Source organism: Saimiri boliviensis, chromosome 5 (genome assembly GCF_048565385.1).
Source record: "Saimiri boliviensis isolate mSaiBol1 chromosome 5, mSaiBol1.pri, whole genome shotgun sequence".
In the NCBI taxonomy this organism is placed as follows: Eukaryota; Metazoa; Chordata; class Mammalia; order Primates; family Cebidae; genus Saimiri; species Saimiri boliviensis.
Window position 1 is genome coordinate 22,777,228 of NC_133453.1, and position 27,932 is coordinate 22,805,159.

A 27,932-nucleotide genomic window follows, 5' to 3' on the forward strand; every position below is an offset into this window, starting at 1 on the left:
TCTCCTGCCTCAGCCTCCTGAGTAGCTGGGATTACAGGCATGTGCCACCATGCCCAGCTAATTTTTTGTATTTTTAGTAGAGACGGGGTTTCACCATGTTGACCAGGATGGTCTCGATCTCTCGACCTCGTGATCCACCCGCCTCGGCCTCCCAAAGTGCTGGGATTACAGGCTTGAGCCACCGCGCCCGGCCACGTTTCTTACCTATACTATCCAGCAGCTTCACTCTAAATGTAGCATGCAAACAAGGCACTATAATTAGTCTTGGTTTTTGATAGACTTCTTCCCTCTCCCTCACCAGGAAGCCTAACGGCCTTCATGCAGCCTTACTTTCTATTCGAAGCCTCCTCTGACCACTTTCTAAATCAGCAGGTCGTATGTCCCCAAGGGACAGAGAGGCCTTGGGGAGTCAGCCTGCTCTCCAGGCAAGGCTAGAGCAGGACGTGCTGGGATGAGGCCACTCACACTCCACTTGAAGGGATCCCAAGCCAGGAACCAGCCTGTGAAGGTGGGGGGCTCGTGTCCCTGCTTCACCACAATGATGGGGGTCTCGGGGTCACGCCCGCTGGGATGGGTCTTGAGGTATTCCTGCACTGTGGTTGCTGCAGCCGCCTTCTCCTCCTCGTTGGCATGTTTCCCAATCCAGAAGAAGACCTGTTGAGAAACCCAGGAAGTCAGACCGTCCTTCCTGTCTTCCCTGGCCTCCAGGGATCTGCCTCAGTTGTCCAACAGTGAAGCCCTGACCCTGACCCTGACCCTGACCCTGACCCTGACTCTACCACTACCAGCCAAATGACCTAGGGCAGGCACCAACTGGCCTTGAATTTGTATCTGGGAAATTATGAGGTTGGACAGATGACTTGTACTTGGATATTCTGCAAATGTGTGACTCCTAGATTGTCTAAAGCTCAGGATTCTCAAAAACACTCCTGCTGCCATGTGAAGTTAATAGGACTTTGGGAGAGAATGCATTCTTCCCTGCAGCCCCTCTGAGTACGTTCCTCCCTACCTCCCTTCTTTCTTATGCTCCTGGCGTTCATAATACCATTTCCAGGCAGAAATTACATGAGGGCCAAGAAAATGTTCACACTTATCTAACCCTAAAGCCACTCTTTTTTGGCCCTGGAGATTGAGGTGGCTGGGAAAGGGGGGTGCCCAGGCCCTCAGTCCTACCTGGTCCCAGACATCTAGTAGGAACACATCATCCTCTTCCAAGTCGTCCTGATTGAAGTCGGGGATCTCTGTGGCCAGGAAGCGCCCGGTCTGGTTGGAACATTCAAAGAGCCGGGGGGTGATGACCAGGTTTTCTTCCTGTAGTCTGCAGGATGGAGAGAAGATTGTACTGGCAGAAGGGAGGTGTGGCAAAGGAGAATCGAGGACACAGAACTCTGAGGGAGGGACTCGGGCGTGGAAAGGCCATCTCCAGCAAAATGCCCAGTCTTCTGATTGACAAAAGGGTCCCCTCTCATTCCAAGAGTGCTCTGAGGGAGAAATTCCCACTGCTTTCTGGACATGCATTTCAGTGGCTTTTGCAGAGCCTTGTTAGGAAGTTCTTCCTGATGTCTTCCCTCCATCCCTCCTGCTGCTACGGCAGTACAAGCCCTTTTGCTTTTGAACTAGGGACTAGTGGATCATGGATATTCTCTAGAAAAACCACTTGAGGCCGGGCAAGGTGGCTCACGCTTGTAATCCCAGCACTTTGGGAGGCTGAGGTGGGCAGATCACAAGGTCAAGAGATGGAGACCGTCCTGCCAACAGGGTGAAACCCCGTCTCTACTAAAAATACAAAAATTAGCTGGGCGTGGTGGGGCACACCTATAATTCCAGCTACTCGGGAGGCTGAGGCAGGAGAATTGCTTGAACCTGGGAGGCAGAGGCTGCAGTAAGCCGAGATCGGACCAGGCACAGTGACTCCTGCCTGTAATCCTAGCACTTTGGGAGTCTGTGGTAGGTGGATTACCTGAGGTCAGGAGTTCAAGACCAGCCTGACCAACATGGTGAAACTCTGTCTCTACTAAAAATACAAAAATTGGGCCAGGTGTGGTAGCTCACGCCTGTAATACAAGCGCTTTGGAGGCCAAGGTGGGTGGATCACCTGAGGTTGGGAGTTCAAGACCAGCCTGACCAACATAGTGAAACCCCATCTTTAAAAGAAAAGAAAAAAACCAAAAATACGAAAATTACCCAGGCATGGTGGTAGGCACCTGTAATCCCAGTTACCCAGGAGGCTGGGGCAGGAGAATTGCTGGAACCCGGGAGGCAGAAGCTGCAGTGAGCTGAGATTGCGCCACTGCACTCCAGCCTGGGCGACAGAGCTAGACTCTGTCATAAAAACACAACAAAACAAAACTTTTTGAAAGAGGGCTTGTGGCTTGTGCTCCTCAGCATCCCAGGCCTGTCTCAAGACCTAAAGGCAGGCTGGGCTCTGGCACCTTCTTACCGAAAGGCAAACCTGTAGCCCTGCCCCTCTCTTTGAGCTGCCTCCTATGGCCATGAATTCCCTTTGCCAAGGAAAACCCCACCAGGTCCTGGGCATACTGTAGTGAGCAGTACAGACACAGCCCCTGTGCCAAGGGGCTCCAAGGGCGTGGGTTAGCCTTTATTCATCTTGTAGCCCTGGAGGCCTGGCACAGTGCCTGACATAGAGTCCTCAGTCCATGCCTGCTGTGGGCTCTGGGTATGGGGATAGTGGTGCTGGAGGCTCCCCTACCTTGGTAACCTGGAGGCGGGGGGACCTGGGAGTTACCTCTTGGTGTTGGCATAGGGAGCCTTCCCGCCCAGGGCCATCCAGAAGTTGGCTGGCTCCTGCCCTTCCACCACCACTTGCTTCTCTGTCCGGGAGATGGTGTCAGCAACCATCTTGGCCATCTCCCGCTCGTCTCCACTACAGCCCTGGGAAAACAAAGGGGTTGGCCAATTTCTAGTGCTGCCCTTACCTCCACCCTCCTACCACATTCACCGCCCAGAGTTCCGGGGTCTAAGAAGGCTCGCCTGGGTCAGGACCCACCCTGTGTATATAGGGCACACAGGGACAATTCCATGCTCTCCTCTGTCCTTAACATTCCAGAGAATAGCAGAGAAAACTAGAGAGTCTTTCAAGGGTGGCCAAGGGACTCTAAGAGGCAGTGCGTTGTTCTTACAGAGATTAAAGGAGAATCTCTGTACGAATACCGAGGACTGCTGTATAACTGGGGGACTCCCAGGACCCACTTAGGGATGGGGAGGCCTCCAGGCCCTGAACACACCTTCCCACACCATAGGTAGCAGCAGGACTGCGTCTTGAGGACAAAGACATCATTGGAATTGAGGGAACTGGCCCGCGCTGAGACCTCAAAGGCCTTGGTGTTGTTGGCTCTGGTTCCCTGGACCTGGAACAGCCGTGTGGAGGGCCCAGACTCCAGGTTGTAACCTCGGGAGGTGCCTCCCTGCAAGTGAGGGGAGAAGGCAGGGAGAGAGACAGGAGTCACTTAGTAAAGATGATGATGAGGGAACAGAGGGGAACAAAGAACCCGAGAGGGAGAGGGTAGGGCGGGGCAGCCTGCCCGGCAGCTCCTCTGATGCTCCGTCATCAGGTCTTTCTAAAACATTGCTCGTATCATGGTGATTCTCTGCTCAAAAACATTCAGTGAGTCCCCATTGCTTATACCCTAAAGCCCAGCTCCCCAGCGGTGCCTTCGAAGGCCCCCGCAGGACGAAGATGCAGACTGCCTTTGCAGACATTGCTGCTGCCACCCTCCAGCTTAGCTTTGCCAGGCTTTTTTTAAAGACAAAAATCTTGCTCTGTTGCCCAGGCTGGAGTGCAATGGTGTGATCTTGGCTCACTGCCTCCCAGGTTCAAGCAATTTTCCTGCCTCAGCCTCCCAAGTACCTGGGACTACAGGTGTGTGCCACTACGCCTGGCTAATTTTTGTATCTTTAGTACAGACGGGGGTTCAGGGTTCACCATGTTGACCAGGCTGGTCTCAAACTCCTGACCGCAGGAGATCCACCTGCCTCCGCCTCCCAAAGTGCTGGGAATACAGGTGTTAGCCCCGCACCCAGGCAGCTCCATCAGGCTTCTGACGTTCCCCATGGAGCCTCTCCCCGGGTCCCTGTCCTTGCTGTGCCCCTGCATTGCATGCCCTCCATTTACCTCTGCTAAACTCCTCAACTCTGACCCAAATGTCAAGACAAATGTCTCCTCCAATTCCCCTCCTGCCCATAAACTCTACGGCATTCCCAGATTATTGTACTCCAGCCAACAAGATGATAAACCGTATTAACGTGCCGTTCTCCTTGCTTGGGGACTTGCAAAGGACGGTGTGTTTCAGGTGCTCAATAGGCAGATTCTTCCTTAAATAGTTGCATTAGATGTCTATTTCATTTTGTTGGAAGGTACCAATGCAGTTTGCACAGGTGCATCATTTAGGCAAATCTAGCCAAAATATCTTCTTTTTTATGTAAAGGATTTAAGGAGTTGGAGTGTAGAGGGCAGGCAGTACTTGCACATGGTGAATGCTCATTACACATCTTCCTTCCTTCCTCCTTCCTCCCTCCCTTCTCTCTCTCTCTCTCTCTCTCTCTCTCTCTCTCTCTCTCTCTCGGAGTTTCATTCTTGTTGCTCAGGCTGGAGTGCAGTGGCACAATCTCAGCTCACTGCCACCTCCACCTCCCGGGTTCAAGTAGTTCTCCTGCCTCAGCCTCCCAAGTAGCTGGGATTACAGACATGCGCCACCACGCCTGGCTAATTTTTGTATTTAATAGAGACAGGGTTTTACCATGTTGGTCAAACTGGTCTTGAACTCCTGACCTCAGGTGGCCCACCCACCTCGGCTTCTCAAAATGCTGGGATTATAGGTGTGAGCCACTGTGCCTGGCCATAGATATATATACACACACATATATATGTGTATATGTATATATATACGTGTATGTATACACATATATACATATATATACACGTATACACGTAAATACGTATATATGTGTATGTATACCTATATATATACATACACATGTATATATACATATATGTATATACACACATTATACACACATATGTATATATACACACGTGCATATATACACATACATATATGTATATATACGTATATGTATATATATACGTAATATATACACGTGTGTATATATATATATGATTTATCTTTTTGAGATGGAGTCTCACTCTGTCACCTAGGCTGGAGAGCAATGGCATGATCTCGGTAGCTGAGATTACAGGCACCAGCCATCATGCCCGGCTAATTTTTGTGTTTTTGTAGAGACGGGGGTTTCACCATGTTGGCTAAGCTGGTCTTGAACTCCTGGCCTCAGGTGATTCACCCACCTCAGTCTCCGAAAGTGCTGGGATTACAGACGTGAGCCACTGCACCCGGCTCAATTACACATATTTCTAAAGTAACCAAATGGGTTGTTTCTATTACCAGTTACACATAGGTGATAGAAGCCTCCAGGGTAGTCTCCTACGAAGAACAGGCTTCACCCCAAGCCCTGCCTTCACCACCCATCCCCTTCCCCATCTCCTGGATGCCTGTCTCGCCTCAGTTCAGGAGCCATACCTGATAGACAACCATGCGTCCCTTGAAGATGGACATAAGATGAGGCGGCTCCTTGCCCATTGGGACCCGGATCTGGACTGGTTCACCATTGTACTTCTGGTCAAGGATGACGGCTTGATAAGCCGATGCTGCAATTTCATCTTGGCTGGCCTGGGCACCCTGGGGATGAGCAGGAGGCAGTGAGTGGGATAGGGTCAGCCCCCAATTCTGACCCCATCCTCAGCCTCAGCAACAACTTCATCCCCAATTCTAATCTGGTTCCAAACCCAATTGTCCTCCCCACCAAACTCCGCTGTGAAACAGCCACAACCCTGATCTGACCCAGACCTCAGTTCTGACCTCAACCTCAAACCTAATTCTTTCCCAGACCCAGCCCAGCCCTGGCCTACCTGCAACCACAGCCTTGACCCCGAACTTCCTCCTCTCCTTTCTGCTCCTCCCTCAAGGAAGCATCACAGGCCCCACACCCCTCACTCCCAGCACCTACCCGCTCCCTCCCATCTAGACACAAAAACCCACGGGCAGAGCAGGTGACAAGAATGTGCAGAAGGCAATTAAAATTGGAAGGGAGACTCACAGAGCCAAAAGGAAAAGGGCTGTGAATGGGGTACTAGTGGGCCCTCGTAGCCAAAGCAGTCCATCTTGAAGGGGTGAGCTCCCCATCCCCAGAGGAATTCAACCCAAGGGTGATGGCCACTTAGCAGGAGTATGTACAAGGTGGAGCTAAGCCAGCTGTGCTCTAGGTAGGACAGGGCGGGACCTGACCTGCCAGATGTAAAGTAGGTAGTGCTGCTTCTCGCCGATGAGGTAGGTGTAGAGCAGCAGGTAGCAATCGCCCCCGTAGAAGTGGCCTAGCCACTTGGAATCCACAGGTGCCAGCTCTAGGTCCTCAATGCGCCACACCTGGGGCCAGTATCAGGCCAGGGTGAGGTCCAGAACAGGCTCCACCATCCCTGCTCCACCCAGCACGGGCCTCTCTGCCCCGACATACCTGCACGTCCCCACTCCCATCATCCACCATCTTCTGCTGGGCAGCCACCTGAGGCTGGACGTGCATGGACGAGGCATCGAACTTCACCTGCTCCACCTTGGCTAGAGTGGGAGAAATCATGACGCCCATTGTCACCAGCAGAGGTCCCTCAGGTCCTCACAACAGCCCTGAATGGCGGCTACAATTCTTTTTTTTTTTTTTTTTTTTTGAGACGGAGTTTCGCTCTTGTTACCCAGGCTGGAGTGCAATGGAGCCATCTCGGCTCACCGCAACCTCCGCCTCCTGGGCTCAGGCAATTCTCCTGCCTCAGCCTCCTGAGTAGCTGGGATTACAGGCACGCGCCACCACGCCCAGCTAATTTTTTGTATTTTTAGTAGAGACGGGGTTTCACTATGTTGACCGGGATGGTCTCGATCTCTTGACCTCGTGATCCACCCGCCTCGGCCTCCCAAAGCGCTGGGATTACAGGCTTGAGCCACCGCGCCCGGCAAGGCGGCTACAATTCTTAGACGCATTTTCAGATGAGGAAACCGAAGCAAGAGCGATTCAGTAGTTTACCTGGTTGCATAGAATGTGCCACGGCTACAGTAGAGAACCGTATTTCCCTGCTTCTCGGATTCCTGCTTCCTCAGTGCCTCCCAGGGAGCCAGGAGAGGCACAAGAGCAAGGCTGTGGCTTTACTACCTACTCCGTCCTGACCCCTGCAGCATTCAGACTTCAAGCCTTGACCTTGTCTCCCAGCTCAGGAGGCAGCTCTGTGATGATAAGGGCTACACATTTTCGTTCCTCCTCTCCCAGCTGCCAGGCACCAAGCTTGCTCTCAGCAAATACTGGCTGGTAAGAGGCTGAAGCTATTTGGTTTCCAGGGAGGCCCAACCCCATCCCAAATAAAACATCACTCTCAGCTCCCCTGATTTTTTTTTTTTTTTTGAGATGGAGTTTCACTCTTGTTGCCCAGGCTGGAGTGCAATGGCACAATCTCAGCTCCCTGCAACCTTCGCCTCCTAAATTCAAGCGATTCTCCTGCCTCAGCCTCCCGAGTAGCTGGGATTACAGGCATGGCATGCGCCACCACACTTCACTTTTTTTTTTTTTTTTTTTTTTTTTTTTTTTTTGTATTTCATAGAGATGGGGTTTCGCCTTGTTAGGCTGGTCTGGATCCTGACCTCAGGTGATCCACCCGCCTCGGCTTCCCAAAGTGCTGGGATCACAGGCATGCACCACTGTGCCCGACGCTCTCAGCTCCCTTTTTGTGACAACTGGAGTTTGTCCATGTCCCAACCCACTGGGATAAGCTCAGAGCCAGCATAAGAGTCTTTGTGGAAGATGCATGTCGGGGAAGGACAGTAGGCGCTGGACCAAGTGGCTCTCCTGGCCTAGCCCCTGGATCCTGGCTCCCTCACTGCCCCCGCCTGGCCCTCACCCACGGAGCCCACAGTGTGGGTTTTGCCCAGGCCTGAGGTCCGGTTGGGCACGGTCCACTTCTGGAAGAGCTGCTGAAAGACGGCCGACTCTGCCCCGTCATTTTGCACCTCCACCTGTGTGCTTGGCGGGTACTGCTTGGCTTTGATGAAGTTCTGGGAAGAGAAATGGGTGGCTGGAAGCTAGGCCCCTCCCCTGGTCCCCACTCCCAATGCAAGCCAAAACCTGGCTCTAACCCCAACCAGACCCACCATCAGATCTACTCCTGGTACCAAATCTGAACCCAAACCCAGTGCCAATGCTAATCCCGAACCTACTCTGACCCCAACATCAAGGTCAAACCTGATACCCCGTGAAACCTAACACTGGCCTCAAGCCTCACTGTGACCTCAATCTAATACCCAAACCCAACGCTGACTTCAATCCCAAAGCCAAATCTAACTCCTAGCGTGACCCTACCTCATGCTAACCCTAATACCCAGTCCCCTATCTAACACTGGCCCCAAGCCAGTTAGGGTTACAACTCTAGCCCCAGCAATGACCCCAAACTCTGACTTGGCCCTCGTCTGAGCTGATCAAATCCTCTTTTGTAGGAAGCCAGCCTTCCTTCATTTCTCCTTCCCTTCCTTTCTTTTTTTTTTTTTTTTTTTTTTTTTTTGAGATGGCGTCTTACTCTGTCACCCAGGCTGGAGTGCAGTGACTTGATCTCAGCTCACTGCAACCTCTGCCTCCCGGGTTCAAGCGATTCTCTCCTGCCTCAGTCTCCTGAGTAGCTGGGACTATAGGTGTCTGCCACCACGCCCAGCTAATTTTTGTATTTTTAGTAGAGACAGGGTTTTGCCATATTGGCCAGGCTGGTCTCAAGCTCTGACCTCGTGATCCACCCACCTCGGCCTCCCAAAGTGCTGGGATCACAGGTGTGAGCCACTGTGTCGGCTCTCCTTCCCTTCTCTAAACCCAGCTCAGGTGCAGGGAGGTCAGAGACCACATCTTGCAGTGGCCCCATGGTTGCCTGGTGGTTGGCTCCCTGGCGTGCAGAAAACCCCCATGATGACTATAGAATGGTCCCTCAGCTCCTCCCATTGGGCCGTGCCCAGCCCCCATCCTGCCCCTCCCAGCCTGCCCTGCCTCTGCCTGGCACTGTGCCCTGGTCTGAGTCTGCTTGCCCACCCCATGCTGTTCTCTCTCCCATCACTCTGCCCTCCTCCTGGGCCCCCACCCCTACCAGCGCATAGTTCATGGCTCCTTTCTTCTCCTGCTCATTGGCTTTCTTCCCCTTCCACACGTAGATCTTCAGGCCCCCCTGGTCCAGGATGTAACAGTCCTAGAGTCAGGAGAGGTTAAGAGTCTGATGGAGCTGGAAGTGCTGGACTGGGACAGCCTCACACACACAAAAGTCTCTCCCTCCCACGCCCACCCCACCCCCCTGGAATTCTTCTCCTTGAGGGAGAGGGGGCCAGGCTGCAGTGGGCTGGGGGTCTCCAGACCCTCTCACCTCATGATTGAGCAGGTTCTGCGTCAGCGGCTGCGTGGCGACTTCCCTCATCACCAGATTCCCCTCAGAGTCAGACACACTGCAGGACAGAAGCAAGGCATAGATGTGGAGGGCACCCATGCCCCTCAGCCAGGGCACCTGCCCCCGGGGAGTCCCCAGCACCCAGGAAGATCCCGCTGGGTGCTCACTGGTACAGCTTGAGTGCGGCCTTGAGTGCCGGCTCCACCACCGTGTCCGGCACAGCTGCCTTCAGCTCACGGCGCTTGCCCAGCACGTAGTTCATCACCTCCATCAGCTGCGGAGATGCCGATTCATTCTCTCCATCCACCACACCTACGTAGGTGCGCCCTCCTCGCTCCTGGTCTCGGATCTCCTTGGCCAGAGTCATGCCCTGCAGGAAGGCCACCGTGACCCATCGGGAGGAGTGGGGGACAAGGCAGTGTCTGCCACCCCACACCCTGCCAGGCAAGCCTGGATCACCTACAGCAGCCACAAGGGTTGAGTCCCCTGCCCTGCTTTTCCCATTGGAGGGGCCACACTTTTTTTTTTTGAGATGGAGTTTCGCTCTTGTTACCCAGGCTGGAGTACAATGGCGCGATCTCGGCTCACCGCAACCTCTCCCTCCTGGGGTCAGGCAATTCTCCTGCCTCAGCCTCCTGAGTAGCTCAGATTACAGGCATGTGCCACCATGCCCAGCTACTTTTTTTGTATTTTTAGTAGAGACGGGGTTTCACTATGTTGACCAGGATGGTCTTGATCTCTTGACCTTGTGATCCACCCGCCTCGGCCTCCCAAAGTGCTGGTATTACAGGCTTGAGCCACCGCGCCCGGCCGAGGGGCCACACTTTTAAGCCACGTAAGGAAACCAGGGGAAGGGTAGCTGGGAGAGCAGTTTTTCTGGGTCTTCTGTTCTGACAGCGTGGGAAATGTGTGCTTAGACCCCACAGTTCAGGATGAGAGCTGCGCCCCAAGGATTACAGTACTCAATCTCTTTGCCCCAAAACATGCTTGCAGCCTCACAGTGCACACGCAGCATCAATGTGCCGTGAGTAGAAACACACGCATGCCCATGCCCGTTTCATTCACCGCTGGATCGACAAGGCCGGGCACAGGCTTTGCCACACTGTAGACACTCATTCTATCTGAGTGGACTGGCTGCAAGCACACACATGCAAACCCCAAGGCAGGCCTGCCCCAAACACATGGAGACAGATCCACCTTCAACCACTGTCCCCAGCAGTCATTGGGAGAGGCCTGGAGAAAGGGAGAGGACGGGGGTAGGTGCTGGGCTTGCAGGAGCAGGCAGGGGCAGGCTAGGATTCGAGAGGGAGGTGTGGTGCATGGGCAGGTTACCCTGAGTCTCTCCATGCGGTTACTTTCAGGTCCGTTCCACTGGATGATTAGCTTCCCGAGGTCCAGGAGGAAAACATCCCCTCGGTTGAAACTCTTCCAGGACATCTCTACCTAGGGAGCCACGGGGGAGGTGCAGACCCCATTCAGAGCTCACCTACTATCCATCATCTTGGCCAGCCCTCCCTGCCTCTCACCCCTCCTCAGCCCCTGCCCTCCACCCTGGGCCTCACAGCCCTGGCAGATGCTCCAGCAGGCCTGCCTACCTCTCCAGCTACCACGTTCCTCTTGCCCTTGACATGCAGCAGCCTCTGGACATCAAAGGAGTTGGTCTCCACGTGCTTCATGCCGGAAGCCACGCCGCCTTTCTGGATCCTGAAAAGAGAAGTGAGCTGATCCGAGGGAGTGGGCTGGGAGGTGTGCCTGGTCCCTGTTCTCCTAGGTCCTGGCTGCCAAGCTGGAGCCACCTGAGGGCCAGGCTGGGACTAGGTGAGGCGAATGAGGTGCTGAGGGTGCAAACTTTAGGGAGTCCTGCACGGTCAGGTCGGCCTGTGGCGTGCCCTTGCACACCCTGACAGTTACAGCAACCTTAAAAACTGCAACCTAACAAAAACAAGCAATGGGGAAAGGACTCCCTGTTTGATAAATGGTGTTGGGATAACTGGCTAGCCATGTGTGGAAAGCAGAAACTGGACCCCTTCCTGACACCTTGCACTAAAATTAACTCCAGATGGATTAAAGACTTAAACATAAGACCTAACACCATAAAAACCCTAGAAGAAAATCTAGGCAAAACCATTCAGGACATAGACATGGGCAAGGACTTCATGACCAAAACACCAAAAGCATTGGCAGCAAAAGCCAAAATAGACAAATGGGACCTAACCAAACTCCACAGCTTCTGCACAGCAAAAGAAACAGTCATTAGAGTGAATCGGCAACCAACAGAATGGGAAAAAATTTTTGCAATCTACCCATCTGACAAAGGGCTGATATCCAGAATCTACAAAGAACTAAAACAGATTTACAAGAAAAAAACAAACAAGCCCATTCAAAAGTGGGCAAAGGATATGAACAGACACTTTACAAAAGAAGACACACATGAGGCCAACAAACTTATGAAAAAATGCTCATCATCACTGGTCATTAGAGAAATGCAAATCAAAACTACATTGAGATACCATCTCATGCCAGTTAGAATGGTGATCATTAAAATATCTGGAGACAACAGATGCTGGAAAGGATGTGGAGAAATAGGAACACTTTTACACTGTTGGTGGGAGTTTAAATTAGTCCAACCATTGTAGAAGACTGTGGCGATTCCTCAAGGACCTAGAAATAGAAATCCCATTTGACCCAGCAATCCCGTTACTGGGTATATATCCAAAGGATTATAAATCATTCTACTATAAGGACATGTGCACACAAATGTTCATTGCAGCACTGTTCACAATAGCAAAGACTTGGAAACAACCCAAATGCCCATTGATAATAGACTGGACAGGGAAAATGTGGCACATATACATCATGGAATACTATGCAGTCATGAAAAGCAATGAGTTCGCGTCCTTTGTAGGGACATGGATGAACCTGGAAACCATCATTCTCAGCAAACTAACACAAGAACAGAAAACCGGCCGGGCGCGGTGGCTCAAGCCTGTAATCCCAGCACTTTGGGAGGCCGAGGCAGGTGGATCACGAGGTCGAGAGATCGAGACCATCCTGGTCAACATGGTGAAACCCCGTCTCTACTAAAAATACAAAAAAAAAATTAGCTGGGCATGGTGGCACGTGCCTGTAATCCCAGCTACTCAGGAGGCTGAGGCAGGAGAATTGCCTGAACCCAGGAGGCGGAGGTTGCGGTGAGCCGAGATCGCACCATTGCACTCCAGCCTGGGTAACAAGAGCGAAACTCCGTCTCAAAAAAAAAAAAAAAAAAAGAACAGAAAATCAAACACCACATGTTCTCCCTCATAGGTGGGTTTTGAACAATGAGAACACAGGGACACAGGGAGTAGAGCATCACACACTGGGGTCTGTCAGGGGGAAATAGGGAAGGGACAGCAGGGGGTGGGGAGTTGGGGAGAGATGGCATGGGGAAAAATGCCAGATATAGGTGATGGGGAGGAAGACAGCAAATCACACTGCCATGTGTGTACCTATGCAACAATCTTGCATGTTCTTCACATGTACCCCCAAACCTGAAATGCAATTAAAAAAAAAATACTTTGCCTTGACAAGCTCTCTCACTTTTTCGGGGCTAGGGTAGGGGAGTAGCAATGTTTAGGTATAACCAAGATAACTTAAAAGTTCCTGTATTTAGGCCTACCAACAATTTGGTATACTGGGAAATCCTGGTAATTCCCCTCCTCTGTTATGTACCCTCTGATAGGAACTGGGCAGAATAAAACCACTATAAAAAAAAAAAAAACTGGGCTGGGTGCGGTGGCTCAAGCCTGTAATCCCAGCACTTTGGGAGGCTGAGACGGGTGGATCAAGAGGTCAAGAGATTGAGACCATCCTGGTCAACATGGTGAAACCCCATCTCTACTAAAAATACAAAAAAAAAAAAAAAAAATTAGCTGGGCATGGTGCACGTGCCTGTAATCGCAGCTACTCAGGAGGCTGAGGCAGGAGAATTGCCTGAACTCAGGAGGCGGAGGTTGCAATGAGCTGAGATTGCGCCATTGCACTCCAGCCTCGGTAACAAGAGCGAAACTCCGTCTCAAAAAAAAAAAAAGAAAAAAAAAAAAAACAACTGCACCCTAAGCTGAGTGTGGTGGCTCACGCCTGTAATCCCAGCAGTTTGGGAGGCTGAGGTAGGTAGGTCACCTGAGGTCAGGAGTTTGAGACCAGCCTGGCCAACATAGTAAAACCGTATCTCTACCAAAAATATAAAAATTAGCTGGGTGTGGTGGCAGGTGCCTGTAATATCAGCTACTTGGGAGGCTGAGGCAGGAGAATCACTTGAACCCGGGAAGTGGAAGTTGCAGTGAGCCAAGATCACACCACTGCACCCCAGTCTGGGTAACAAGAGTGAAACTCCATCTCAAAACCAAAATTGCAACCTAGATCCTCACTCACCTCACCTGAGTCCCTGTCCTATGGAGATGCATGCAAAGATAGGGTCATGATATATGAATAGTGGGAAATGTCTTAATAGGCCAGGTGCGGTAGCTCACCCCTGTAATCCCAGCACTTTGGGAGGCCAAGGTGGATGGATCATTTGAGGTCAGGCATTTCAGACCAGCCTGACCAACATGGTGAAACCCCATCTCTACTAAAAATACAAAAGTTAGCTAGGCATGGCGGTGCATGCCTGTAGTCCCAGCTACTTGGGAGGCTGAGGCAGGAGAATCGCTTGAACCTGGGAGGCGGAGGTTTGCAGTGAGCCAAGATCACACTACTGCATGCCAGCCTGAGCAAGAAAGTGAGACTCCATCTCAAAAAAAAAAAAAAAAAAAAAAAAAAAGGAAATGTATTAATAAACAAGGACAGAATCCTGAGGACAGGGGATCAGAGTGCAAGAAAAGAAGAAAGAAGTGCCACTCCGGTGCCCATGGGAGTGGATGACTGCTATAGCGTGGGAAGAGGGGAGCAAGACGAAAAAGAGGGGTAGGGCCGGGCGCGGTGGCTCACGCCTGTAATCCCAGCACTTGGGGAGGCCGAGGTAGGCAGATCACGAGGTCAAGAGATTGAGACCATCGTGGTCAACATGGTGAAATCCCATCTCTACTAAAAATACAAAAAATTAGCTGGGCATGGTGGTGCGTGCCTGTAATCCCAGCTACTCAGGAGGCTGAGGCAGGAGAATTGCCTGAACCCAGGGGGCGGAGGTTGCGGTGAGCCGAGATCGCGCCATTGCACTCCAGCCTGGGTAACAAGAGCGAAACTCCGTCTAAAAAAAAAAAAAAAAAATTGGCTGGGTGTGATGGCATGCACCTGTCGTCCCAGCTACTCAGGAGGCTGAGACAGGAGAATCACTTGAACCCAGGAGGCAGAGTTTACAGTGAGCCGAGATCGCACCACTGCACTCCAGCCTGGTGACAAAACCAAGATGCTGTCTCAAAAAAAAAGTGGGGTGGGGGGTGGGGGAGATTGTGGCTAATTAGAGAGCCCCTGTCCTGTCCTACAAGTCAGTAACAACTCAGGCCTAGAGTGTGTGTTTCCCTGGGGAAAGCTAGGCCAAAACTTCAACTCATGTAGAAAAGCCAGCAGTCTGGGCTGGGAGTGATGGCTCATTCCTGTAATCCCAGGACTTTAGGAGGCTGAGGTAGGAGAATCACTTAAGCCCAGGAGTCTGAGACCAGCCTGGGCAACAGAGGAAGACTCTTTTTTTTTTTTTTTTTTTTGAGACGGAGTTTCGCTCTTGTTACCCAGGCTGGAGTGCAATGGCGCGATCTCGGCTCACCGCAACCTCCGCCTCTTGGGTTCAGGCAATTCTCCTGCCTCAGCCTCCTGAGTAGCTCGGATTACAGGCATGTGCCACCATGCCCAGCTACTTTTTTTTGTATTTTTAGTAGAGACGGGGTTTCACCATATTGACCAGGACGGTCTTGATCTCTTGACCTGGTGATCCACCCGCCTCGGCCTCCCAAAGTGCTGGGATTACAGGCTTGAGCCACCGCGCCTGGCCAAGAGGAAGACTCTTATCTCTACAGTCTATATATATATTAAAAAATTAGCTGATGCTGGGTGCACTGGCTCACGCTTGTAATCGCAGCACTTTGGGAGGCCAAGATGGGTGGATCATGAGGTCAGGAGTTTGAGACCAGCCTGGTCAACACAGTGAAACCTGTCTCTAATAAAAATACAAAAATTAGTTGGGTGTGGTGGCGGGCGCCTGTAATCTCAGCTACTTGGGAGGCAGAGGCAGGAGAATCCCTTCAACCCAGGAGGCAGAGGTTGCAGTGAACTGAGATCGCGCTACTGCACTCCAGCCTGGGTGACAGAGCAAGACTGCATCTCAAAAAAAAAAAAAAAAATCTGGCATGGTGGCTCAGGCCTGTGGTCCCAGCTACTCAAGAGGCTGAGGTGGGGCCAGGTGCAGTGGCTCACACCTGTAGTCCCAGCACTCTGGGAGGCTGAGGCAGGTGATCACTTGAGGTTAGGAGTTCGAGATCAGCCTGCCAATGGTGAAACCACATCTCTACTAAAAATACAAACAGTAGCCAGGCGTGGGGGTGCATGCCTGTAATCCCAGCTACTGGGGAAGCTGAGGCATGAGAATTGCTTGAGCCCAGGAGGCGGAGGTTGCAGTGAACTGAGATCACACTACTGTACTCCAGCCTGGGCAACAAAGCAAGACTCCATCTAAAAAAAAAGAAAAGAAAAGAAAAAGAAAAAAAAGAGCTGGCAGTCTTGGTTTTAGTGTGGTAGGCCTGCATAAGAGATGGGGGAGTAGCCATTTCCCTGTTGGCCAGAGCTGGGGCCTTGATCAGCACTGCGCTCTCCAGGACATTCAAGTAGGGGCTGATTTCCAGAGACTCACAAGGGTTACAGAATCTCAGAACACCTCCAGACCAAGGGCAAGGCAGTGGCAGAAATAAGAGTTGGGGAGTGGAAAGGTGAAGGAAAATCACCAAAAACTCCTGAGGGTCCCCCTCGTGCCTCTCCCCACAGTTTCAGGGGCCCTTCCCCGCCCCAGGTGACCTCCGCCAGCTCCGAGTGTTCTTCCCAGCCCTGAGCAGGCCTGGGTGCCCCTGCCTCTTCAGTTCAGCCCCAACCTCTCCATCCCTACCCCTCATCCTCATTCCCCACGCCTGCAGCGCGCTTCCCTACACAATGCCTTGCTTGAAGTAGCCTCGGAAGGCCTCGCTCTCGTTGCCCTGGACCTCGCGGTGCTGCACGGCCCGGCCCTTCAGGAAGTCGTCCATCTGTGTGGTGTAGATGGCAGCTGCCCCCTGCTCATCCTGGGAGGAGTTCTGGCCAATCCAGTAGTGGATGTCATAGGACAGGTTGCTGGCCGTCTTGTGGATCTAGAGAAAGGGTGTCCAGTGTACCCAAGGCCCTGGGCTCCCACAGCCCCTCCCGCTCTGTGTGACTCCCACACATGTGCCTTCCAGGACCATGGGGGAGCTTGTCACAGGGCAAGTGCGCTGGGCTGGTGGTGAGGAGCCCTGAGCCATGTCCCAACTTTACCATTGAGTCTCTGAGACATGTGGCAAGTGGCTTCTCCTCTCCTGGCCTCCCTTGCCTCATCTCAGAAATAACTTGCTTGTGCCAGGCTTGGTGGCTCACGCCTGTAATCCCAGCACTTTGGGAGGCAGAGGCAGGCAGATCATATCTGAGGTTAGGAGTTCAAGACCAGCCTGGCCTACATGGTGAAACCCCATCTTTACCAAAAATACAAAAATTAGGCCGGGCACGGTGGCTCATGCTTGTAATCCCAACGTTTTGGGAGGCCAAGGCAGGCAGATCACGAGGTCAAGAAATTGAGATCATCCTGACCAACATGGCGAAACCTTGTCTCTACTAAAAATGCAAAAATTCGTGGATGTGGTGGTTCATGCCTGTGGTCCCAGCTACTTGGGAGGCTGAGGCAGAAGAATCATTTGAACCCAGGAGGCAGAGGTTGCAGTGAGCCAAAATCACACCATTGCACTCCAGCCTGGGCAATAGAGTGAGACTCTGTCTCAAAAAAAAAAAAAAAAAAAATCAGCTGGACATAGTGGCAGGCACCTGTAATCTGAGCTACTGGGGAAGATGAGGCATGAGAATTTGAACCCGGGAGGCAGAGATTGCACTAAGCCAAGATCCTGTCACTGCACTCCAGCCTGGGTGACAGAGTGAGACTGTCTCAAAAAAAAATAAATAAATAAAATAAAATAAAATATTAAAATGAGTCAATATAAAGAAAAAATATAAATATCTTAATAGTACAGGTGGGACCAGGGTGTGGTGAAAATCAAGGTGATAAGATGACTAGGAGGCCGGGCGCGGTAGCTCACACCTGTAATCCCAGCACTTTGGGAGACTGAAATGGTGGATTGGATCACCTGAGATCGGGAGTTCGAGACCAACCAGCCTGACCAACATGGAGAAACCCCATCCCTACTGAGAAATACAAAAACGATTAGCTGGGCGTGGTGGCAGGCACCAGTCTTCCCAGGTACTTGAGAGACTGAGGCAGGAGAATCGCTTGAACCCTGGAGCTGGAGGTGGCAGTGAACCAAGATCTTGTCACCACACTCCAGCCTGGGGGACAGAGCAAGATTCCATCTGGAAAAAGTTGAAAAAAAAAGATGACTATGGATTTCGGAAATGTGGACGCAAATTAGGGTGATATGGTAACAACTCAGAAGGCCCCCCAAGGCTGTGAATCCACAGAAGTTGGCCTCAGATGGGAGCTGAGTGGATCAGGGGCAGGGAGAGCCTCTGGCCTCTGTAAAGCCACCACGACGGTGGCCACTTGAGCACACCCAGTGAATTCTGTCTTGAGGTGAAGCCAGGCCGGCTCTCCCCATAGCCCCCAGCCTGTGTTTCCTCCCTGACACCACAGTGGGTTTGCTCTCTGCTCGGCCCCTCCCCTGCCCCTGACTCACAGCCAAGATGACGTAGCAGTCACCATCGAAGAAGCTCCCAAAGGTGCTGGAAGGAACAGGTACCATCTGCATGGCCTAAGGAGAGAAAGGGGGGTCGGAGGGGCTGCCCGGGACCACCAGGACCCCTAGGCCTGGGAGGAGGAGGGCCCAGGAGGAGGAGGGGTCGGAGAAAAAGCGCCCAGGAATGAAAAGAGAGAAAAGGAAGCGGGGAGAGGGTAACTGCGTGAGGGCGGGAGGAGGGAACTCGAGAGAGGGAAAGGAAGGGATGAGTGAGGAAGAGGAAATAGAGAGGAAGGTTGAGAGCAGGGGGGGAAGGAATGGAGAAAAGAGAAAGGGAGACCAGCCGGGGTGTGGGTGATGCGGGAGGTGAGGGGCTGCACTCTCGGGGGCCACAGGGCAGGAGCAGAGGAAACTAAGAGAAAGCCCAGCCCTCTGCCTTCCCTCCCGCCACCCCAAGCCTGCACGGTGCCCACGCCCAGACAGGGCCTCACCTCAATCCTCCATATCTGCAGCCCAGGGGTCGTGACGTTGAGAGAGCCTTTGACTTGGGCGCTCAGCCTGGTCATGGTGAGTGAGCCTAGGGGAGAAGGTGGTGGAGCAGGGGCACCCTGGGTTCAGATGCCGCCCTTCCAGCCTGGCCCTAGAGAACTCCCGACACTGTCAGGAGGTCGCAGACTCAGGGGCCAGGGGAAGCAGAGAGAGTTACTCCCTACTTGGGGACCATTGCTGCTTGCTTAGTACCGAATCCACAGTGTCCAGCACAGTGACTGTGCTGGATAAAGGAAGAGAGAGGGGGAGGGAAGGAGTGAGGAATAGATGAATGAATGAATGAATGAATAAACAGAGTGAACCCTCCCACTGTGAACCACCCTCTGCCCGCTGAGCTGGAAGGAATCCTCCCTCCTCAAGTTTTCTCCTCATGTCAGCCCTTTCTCCTTTTTTTTTTCTTTTTGAGATAGAATTTTGCTCTGTTACCCAGGCTGGATGGATCTTGGCTCACTGCAACCTCCGCCTCCCAGGTTCAAGCAATTATGCTCCCTTAGCTTCCCATGTAGTTGGGACTACAGGTACCCACCACCACACCTGGCTAATTTTGTATTTTTAGTAAAGATGGGGTTTTGCCGTGTTGGCCAGGCTGGTCTCAAACTCCTGACCTCAGGTGATCTACCTACCACAGCCTCCCAAAGTGCTGGGATGACAGGCGTGAGCCACCACACCCGGGCCGGTCCTTTCTGTTTGGACCTGTAGCTGTGTTCGCTCCAGCTGCTCATCAGCATCCCCTGGGGAGCTTCTGAACGTACTGATGCTCTATGCTCAGGTGGCATCCCCAGAGATTCTGATTTAATTAGGCCAGGGTGGGGCCTGGGCATGGGTGCTTTATTTTCTGCCTTTTGGGAGGTGGGGCATGGGTGCTTTTAAAACTCCCCCGTGATTCTGATATGAGCCAGGGCAGAGAATGAGCCACTTGTTCTCAGTTATTCTCCTCCCTAGTTTTTTTTTTTTTTTTTTTTTGAAACAGTTTCACTCTTGTTGCCTAAGCTGGAGTGCAATGGTGCAATCTCAACTGACTTGAACCTCTGCCTTGGGGATTCAAGCGATTCTCTTGTCTCAGCCTCCTGAGTAGCTGGGATTAGAGGCGCACGCCACCACTCCTGGCTAATTTTTTGTATTTTTAGTAGAAACGGGGTTTCACCATGTTAGCCAGGCTGGTCTCAAACTCCTGACCTCAAGTGATCTGCCTGCCTCGGCCTCCCAAAGGGCTGGGATCACAGGCGTGAGCCACCATGCCCGGCCTCTCCTCCCTAGTTTTGAGGCTCCTCCTCACCAGGCCAGAGGCCACCCGGATCTCCATGGAACCTTTCACCAGCCTGGCAGGGAGCTGCTTTCCATGAATGCTCCTTGAACTTGTGAATAAAGAATGAAAGGGCATTTGGTCGACAGGTCAGGCCTCCACTCGCTGACACCCTGAAATCTCACTATCTAATCTCTCCTTGCACCTTGACTCTGAGTCACCTCTTAGTGACTTGGACTTTTAGTACTTGGAACTTCCCTTTCCTGAGCCCTGAGGGGTGGCCGCTGCTTCCCTGGCATTCTGGAGTTTGAGGCAAGGCCCTGCCCAGTCTCTGAACAGAGCCTCCTTCACCGATCAGCAGCAGCTTGCTGTGTATCTGTAGGAGCCCCTTGGGTTTGGGTCCTGTCTGATGGCCTGTTGGCTATGGCCTCCTCCATCAGCAACCATGGCCCCCTCCATCAGATACTTTTCAACTTGCCAAGTCCCCAGGGCTCCCAGGATTCCTGGTCCAGCAGAACCAGTTGGGTACAAAGGAGGGGAATGCTTTCTGTTTCATTTCCATCATCTCCTTTGTCTCTGTCCCCCCTTTTATTGATTTATTTGAGATGGAGTTTCGCTCTTGCTGCTGAGACTGAAGTGCAGTGGCATAATCTTGGCTCACTGAAAGCTCTGTCTTCCAGGTTCAAGCCATTCTCCTGCCTCAGCCTGCCAAGTAGCTGGGATTACAGGTGTGCACCACCATGCCCAGCTAATTTTTGTATTTTTAGTAGAGACAGGATTTTACCATGTTAGCCAGGCTGGTCTCAAACTCCTCACCTCACGTGATCTGCCCGCTTTAGCCTCCCAAACTGCTGGGATTGCAGGCGTGAGCCACTGTGTTCGGCCTCATCCCCCTTTTTCTTTGGCACTCACTAGCTGCATGAACGTGCACTTCCCTTCTTCATCTATGAGCTGAGGGGGTCAACTCAGGGGGTCAGCTAAATCGATGATCTCTAAAGTCTCACCCAGGAACATGAACATGCTGATTCCAGGGGTAACTGGCAGCAAGAGGAATAGAGGGTGGACATAGGAGACACTTCTTGCTCATTAGAGGGCATTCGGGTGGGCAGGGACTTGAAAAAGCCAGTTCTCCCCCTCCCTGGAGAGAAATCAGGATTGAGGCCAGTCCCCACAGGCCAAAGGTGGCCAAGGGGACTCAGGAGTGGGAGCTCTGAGACGTGGCCCCCCTACCGGCTGTATACCCTCCAGCTGCTCCTGCCCTCTACCCGTGTTGCTTGAGCAGACGCCTCTCCTCCACCCCTTGGCAGGGCCCCCTCCTTACTTCCCCTGTCTTCCCTGAACTGCCAGGAAACCAGGGACCCTCACTGCCCCCAGCCCTGCCACCATGGGCCCTGGTTTGGATTTGAGTTGTATTCTCCCTCAGCTTGAACTCACTGGCTTCCCTCACTCCTGGTACTTTCTCTTCTATGTCCCCAGACTGGGAAGGGCACCGTCACGCCAAGACCCCGAAGTCAAACATCTGTGCAGCATCCTGGACTCCTCCCCATCCTGCCCTTCTGTTCGCCTAAACTCCCTTGAGTCTCCCTGATACACACAGCCCCCGGCCCCTCTGCTGGCACTCTGCCCTTGAGAAATGCCACACTGCTGGCAGGCCCCTCCCCCATGCTGCCTCTCACCCCACGCCTGCTCTCGCTGCTCCCACCTGGAGAGCTCTCCCCACCTTTCTTCTCTTGTCTGACACGAATATGCTCTTCTAGACTCAATTTAGGTCTCATTTCTCCCAGGAGACCTTCCCAGAATCCTCAGGCTGGATGACGGGCCCCTCGGCATCTTGGACTGTCCCCTCTCTTGGTCTGCTGACCACATAGTGATGAAAGAACCTGGTTGTAAGTCTGAGGCCTCTGAGCTCCGAGACATAAATATATTTGTCTTTGTAGCCCCCAGCTCCTGCACATAGTAGGTGCTCAACAAATACGATGCTGAAAGGCTGAACTGTGGGATGGAAGGAGGACCCTCCAAAGGCCTTTGAGGGGTTTGGGCTCCTGCCCTCTTCCTTCCTTCCTTCCTTCCCTCCCTCCCTCCTTCCTTCCTTTCTCTCTCTTTTTTTTTTTTGACAGAGTCTCACTCTATTGCCCAGGCTGGACTGCAGTGGTGCAGTCTCAGCTCACTGCAACCTCCACCTCCCAGTTCAAGCAATCCTCCTGCCTCAGCCTCCCAAGTAGCTGGGATTACAGGCATGCACTACCATGCCTGGCTAATTAGGATTTTTAGTAAAAACTGGGTTTCACCATGTTGGTCAGGCTGATCTTGAACTCCGGACCTCAAGTGATCCATCTACCTTGGCCTCCCAAAGTGCTGGGATTACCCACGTGAGTCCCTGCGCCCGGCTCACCTTGCCTTTCTTATCTGCACCCTGTTGTACTCGAGGTGCGGCTCTGTGGTACGTGGGGTGCTGCCACGGCTCCCACTTCCCAGCCATGCAGCTCTGAGCTGAACGGGAATGTGGTGGGGCTGTGGGGGTGAAGTCCCACCCCTCAGACACAGGCCATCCTCCTGCTTCCCGGCCCCTTGCCCTGATAGCAGAGGGAATGGACACCCGCCCAGACCCTCCAGGCCACAGGCTCTGCCTCTCAGTGGCCTGCAGGAGTCCCCAGCAGATGATGTCCCAAGAAGACGGTAGCCAGTGTGTCCAGAGCTTCGTCTGCACCTAGCTCCCAGCCCCAGTTCTGCCGAAGCAGGGCAGAGTGGCAGGGGAATCAATGGGGCAGCTGTGGGTGGAGGGAGATGGGGCAGAGGTGCATGGTACGGTGGCCCGGCATGGCCCAGGACCTAAGGCCCTGCCACCTCCATTCAATTCCTGGTGGCTGTTGCTCATATGCTAGGAGCCAGGAGGCGGGGCCCTGAAGGCCCAGGAGTGTCAGAGGCATGGTGACACATAGAAAAAAACACTTCAGATGAAGAAGAAATGGGCAAAGAGAGGAGCTGATGGGGAGGGGGCTCAGGGAGTGAGGTCAGGGAGACCAGTTAGTCTCGGTCTGCCCAGGACTGTCCTGATTTTAACTCTAGAAATTCCAGGGCAATTGGGATGGTGACACCTAAATGGGATGGGGCTAGCCGCCAGCCCGAGACCGAGAGAGCCATTGTCTCCAGCAGGGCCTGCAAAAGTCTCTCCTTGGAGGCCCAGGGCAGACACACTGGGCCAGCCCTTCTCACACTATCCAGAGTGCCAAGCCTTCCCCTGGAGCCCGCACCACAGTGCTCCGGGAGGCCCCAGGTTGCCTGAGAAAAGCAGGGGCCCCAGTCCCCTCACACCACATATAGTCTCCATGTGTCCCCACCAGGTTGCCTTACCTGTCTTGGGGAGGCAGCTGCCACCTGGGAGATCTCAGGGAGTTGTGGCAAGCTGGCTGCAGAAGAGCGACCTTTGTCCCCACCCCCCTTCCTCTAGGAACTGCCTTCACCATATAAGGGAAGATAGGGCCCCAGAGAGGTGAGGGGGTGGGGAGGCAGGTGCTGCCAGGTCCCTGGGTGCCCAGAGCCCAGCGACAGCCTGACAACCAGAGCTGATGTGCCCCACCCTTGGCTTTTTTTTTTTTTTTTTTTTTTTTTTGAGATGGAGTCTCGCTCTGTCATCCAGGCTGGAGTGCAGTGTGACGATCGCGGCTCACTGCAAACTCCACCTCCCAAGTTCAAGTGATTCTCCTGCCTCAGCTTCCCGAATAGCTAGGATTACAGACATATGCTACCACGCCCGGCTAATTTTTATATTTTTAGTAGAGACAGGGTTTCACCAGGTTGGCCAGGCTGGTCTTGAACTCCTGACCTCGAATGATCCACCTGCTCGACCTCCCAAAGTGCTGGGATTACAGGCATGAGCCACCGCGCCTAGCCCCATCCTTGGCTTCGGAGAGAGCAAGGGATGCTGTGCTTTTCTGCCCAGGCTCTCACCACGGGCAGACAGCACTGTCCAGGTAGGGTCAGGGGCGCCTGAACTTTTCCTCCTACCAACCAAGAGAAGGAGGCTCTGCTGTCCTCCCACCTTCCCTGGGGCGAATGGTTCATGGCGAAGGAGAGGCAGGACCCTGGGATTCCAGGAGTCCCAAACCCAAGGATGCAGGGGCTTATACTTGGGGTATCCCCAGAACAGATGGGAGGTCTCTTCTCGGCATGACCCTCAATTAGCAAGGGCCCTAGTGGGCACAACTGCTCTTCCTCTCCACCCCCAGGGGCACTGGCTCCACCCGGAGTTTTTATGAGACGTCATAAACCAGTGCCTTTGAACTCTGCTCTGCTACCTTCTCCCAGAAGCCAAGGTTTCCACGTCTGACCCCTGACTCTAGGGGATCCATCTCACTCAGGCAGGAAAGGAGTGCAGCCATCTCTGGCGTGGATCTCGCTGAGAGACCAGCTTCACATGCAAAGTCAGCACCTTGGGCAGCTGCCTCCCAAACTGCAGAAATTCTCTAGTCACCTCCAAAGCCTGTTCCTTACCAGGGTGAGATGAAGGGACTGGGTGAGGGCAGACCCTCTCCTCCTGATCACAGCTTCCCAAGAGTTCTGGAGACCAAATGTACAGTAGTCCCCACTTACCCAAGAGGGGATACCTTCCAAGACCCACCGAGGATGACTTAAAACCTCAGATAGTACTGAACCCGGCTGCCGTCAGCTGGAGCACATTTCTGTTCATGTCTTCCAACCACAGATTTAAGCTCTTTACATTTTCACTAAGCTCTTATCCTGTACCGTGGCTGTACTTTTGGAGTTTGAGATGCAACAGAAAATTTCTCTTTTCTCCCTCACAATTTCATGAACAGAGGATTCTTTTTCTTTATTTATTTTTCCTGAGACAGAGTCTTGCTCCGTCACCCCAGGCTGGAGTGCCATGGCGCGATCTTGGCTCACTGCAACCTCCGCCTCCCAAGTTCAAGCGATTCCTACCTCAGCCTCCGGAGTAGCTGGGACTACGGGGGTGTGCCACCATGCCCAGCTAAATTTTTATATTTTTAGTAGAGATGGGGCTTCACTGTGTTAGCTAGGAAGGTCTCGATCTCCTGACCTTGTGATCCTTGGCCTCCCAAAGTGCTGGGATTACAGGCGTGAGCCACCATGCCCAGCCTGAAGATACATTCTTATCATAGATCTTAGCAACCTCAGCATGTGATCATTTTTTTTCTTTCCTTATGAAGAACTATTACCTTTTCACTTGAAACATTTTATGGATTTTTGGCACATCCAAATTGCCAGCATCACTACTCTTGCATTACTTATTAAAATAATGCTTACTGCCGGGCGTGGTGGCCCATGCCTGTAGTCTCAGCTACTCAGGAGGCTGAGGCGGGAGGATTGCTTGAGCCCAGGAGTTATGGCCTGCAGTGCGCTATGCCGATCGGGTGCCTGCACTAAGTTCGGCATCAGTATGGTGACCTGGGAGCGGGGGACCACCAGGTTGACTAAGGAGGGGTGAACTGGCCCAGGTCGGAAATGGAGCAAGTCAAAACTCCTGTGCTGATCAGTAGTGGGATCATGCCTGTGAATAGCCACTGCTCTCCAGCCTGGGCAACATAGTGAGACCCCATCTCTAAAATTAAAAAATAAAATAAAATAATGTATAACTCGATCAAGACAGTTGAAGGTGAGCAATAAAAAAATAAAATAAAATAATGGTTACTTTGTTTTTGTTTTCTTTTTGAGACGAAGTCTCACTCTCTCACCCAGCCTGGAATGCAATGGCACGATCGTGATCACTGCAACCTCTGCCTCCGGGGTTCGAGTGATTCTCCCATCTTAGCCTCCCAAGTAGCTGGGACTACAGGCACACGCCACTGTGCCTGGCCCTTTTTTCTTTTTTTGGAGACGGAGTCTCCGTCACCCAGGCTGAATTGCAATGGTGCCATCTCAGCTCACTGCAACCTCTGCCCCCCAAGTTCAAGAAATTCTCCTGCCTCAGCCTCCCAAGTAGCTGGGATTACAGGCACATGCCAGTACCCCCGGCTAAATTTTGTATTTTCAGTAGAGACAGGGCTTTGCGATGTTGGCCAGGCTGTTCTCGAAACCGTGAGCTCATGCAATCTGCCTGACTCAGCCTCCCAAGGCATTGGGATTACAGGTGTGAGCCCCATGCCCAGCCTGTATGCATATATATATATATATATATATATATATATATATATAAATTTTTTTTTGGTGCCGTGACTCGGATGTATGCATAGATTTTTAACTGTCATGATATATCTTGTTTTGCAATTTCTTTCTTTCTTTTTTTTTTTTGGAGACAGAGTCTTGCTGTGGTGCCCAAGCTGGAGTGCACTGTTGTAATTATGGCTCATTGCAGCCTCGACCTCCCTGGGCTCAGTAATTCTCCCATCTCAATCTCCTGAGTAGCTGGGACAACAGACACACGCCACCATGTGTGGCTAATTTTGTTGCCATTGTTTGGTAGAGATGGGGTTTCCACCATGTTGCCCAGGCTGCTCTCAAACGCCTGGGCCCAAGCAATCCCGTCTTGGCCTCCCAAAGTGCTGGGATTGCAGGTGTGAGCCACCGCGCCTGGCAAGTTTTCAGTTGTTTTATAGTAATTCATTAGACAGCACAGTTTCTGTAACCAATAGCTTAGTATTGGACTTCCAAATTTTATCCAATTATTTGATACTACAAAGAATGCTGCTAAATATTTGCCATTAGATTACGTCCACTATCTCTTTGGGGTAAATTCCAAAAAGTGAAGTTGTTGAGTCAAAGATGTGAATAGGAAAACTGCCTTCCAGAAAAGCTGCGTTAACGGATAGTCGCACCTGCAATGCATGAGTGCCTGAGTCTCCATCTCTCCCCAGTGCTCTGCTACAGTCTTAATGGAGATTTCTATCAGTTTGATTGACAAAGAAACAGTTTATGTTTCTTTGATTGCCAGTGAGAGAGACCATTTAAAAATCTATTTATTGGCTATGTCGTCCTTTGTGTGCTTTTAATTAATTTGTTGGGATTGTTTATATAGTTAATGTCTTAAAGCTGGTAACTTGCCTGTCATTTATGAGATACTTTTCTCTAGTTTCTTGCTTGCCTTTTAATTTAGCCGAAATAATCTTTTGGTGAACATGTTCTTAAAAATTGTTTCCAGCCAGGCGCAGTGGCTCACGCCTGTAATCCCAGCACTTTAGGAGGTTGAGGCAGGTGGATAACTGGTCAAGAGATCGAGACCATCCTGGCCAATATGGTGAAACTTCGTGTCTACTAAAAAATACAAAAATTAGCTAGGCATGGTGGTGTGCACCTGTACTCGGGAGGCTGAGGCAGGAGAATTGCTTGAACCCCGGAGGCGGAGGTTGCAGTGAGCTGAGATTGTGTCACTGCACTCCAGCCTGGCACCTGGCAACAAAACAAGACTCTGTCTCAAAAAAAAAAAAAAAAAAACTTTCCAAAGTCTTTGTTATGACAAATGTCAAACATGTAGAAAAGTGAATATAATAATACGTTGACTCAAGCATCAACATTTACTTTTTTTTTTTTTTGAGACTGCTTCACCCGGGCTGGAGTACAGTGGTGCCATCTCAGCTCACTGCAACCTCTGCCTCCTGGGTTCAAGCAATTCTCATACCTCAGCCTCCCGAATAGCTGGGACTATAGGCGCCCATCACCATGTCCAGCTGATTTTTGCATTTTTAGTAGAGAAAGGGTTTCATCATGTTGACCAGGCTGGTCTAGAACTCTTCACCTCAAGTGATCCACCAACCTGGATCTCCAAAAGTGCTGGGATTACAGGCATGAGCCACTGCTCCCAGCCCATGAA

At 52.0% G+C, this 27,932-nt stretch overlaps 1 protein-coding gene across 1 annotated transcript in view; it reads right to left on the minus strand.

Moving 5' to 3' along the window:
- VIL1 (villin 1) overlaps positions 1 to 23,584 on the minus strand; it is a 36,070-nt gene extending 12,486 nt beyond the window's left edge. Inside the window, exons 1-17 of the mRNA XM_003925534.3 lie at positions 23,501 to 23,584; positions 18,849 to 18,934; positions 18,358 to 18,432; positions 16,595 to 16,791; positions 11,080 to 11,188; positions 10,817 to 10,927; positions 9,652 to 9,854; positions 9,464 to 9,542; positions 9,194 to 9,292; positions 7,970 to 8,123; positions 6,547 to 6,647; positions 6,321 to 6,458; positions 5,556 to 5,714; positions 3,246 to 3,425; positions 2,747 to 2,892; positions 1,174 to 1,318; positions 466 to 654 (exon numbers count right to left, since the gene is read on the minus strand). Coding sequence (XP_003925583.1) covers positions 466 to 654; positions 1,174 to 1,318; positions 2,747 to 2,892; positions 3,246 to 3,425; positions 5,556 to 5,714; positions 6,321 to 6,458; positions 6,547 to 6,647; positions 7,970 to 8,123; positions 9,194 to 9,292; positions 9,464 to 9,542; positions 9,652 to 9,854; positions 10,817 to 10,927; positions 11,080 to 11,188; positions 16,595 to 16,791; positions 18,358 to 18,432; positions 18,849 to 18,923 — 2,160 coding nt within the window. The 5' untranslated portion in view covers positions 18,924 to 18,934; positions 23,501 to 23,584. The remainder of the gene's footprint in view (positions 1 to 465; positions 655 to 1,173; positions 1,319 to 2,746; positions 2,893 to 3,245; positions 3,426 to 5,555; positions 5,715 to 6,320; positions 6,459 to 6,546; positions 6,648 to 7,969; positions 8,124 to 9,193; positions 9,293 to 9,463; positions 9,543 to 9,651; positions 9,855 to 10,816; positions 10,928 to 11,079; positions 11,189 to 16,594; positions 16,792 to 18,357; positions 18,433 to 18,848; positions 18,935 to 23,500) is intronic.
- Positions 23,585 to 27,932: the final 4,348 nt, after the last annotated feature.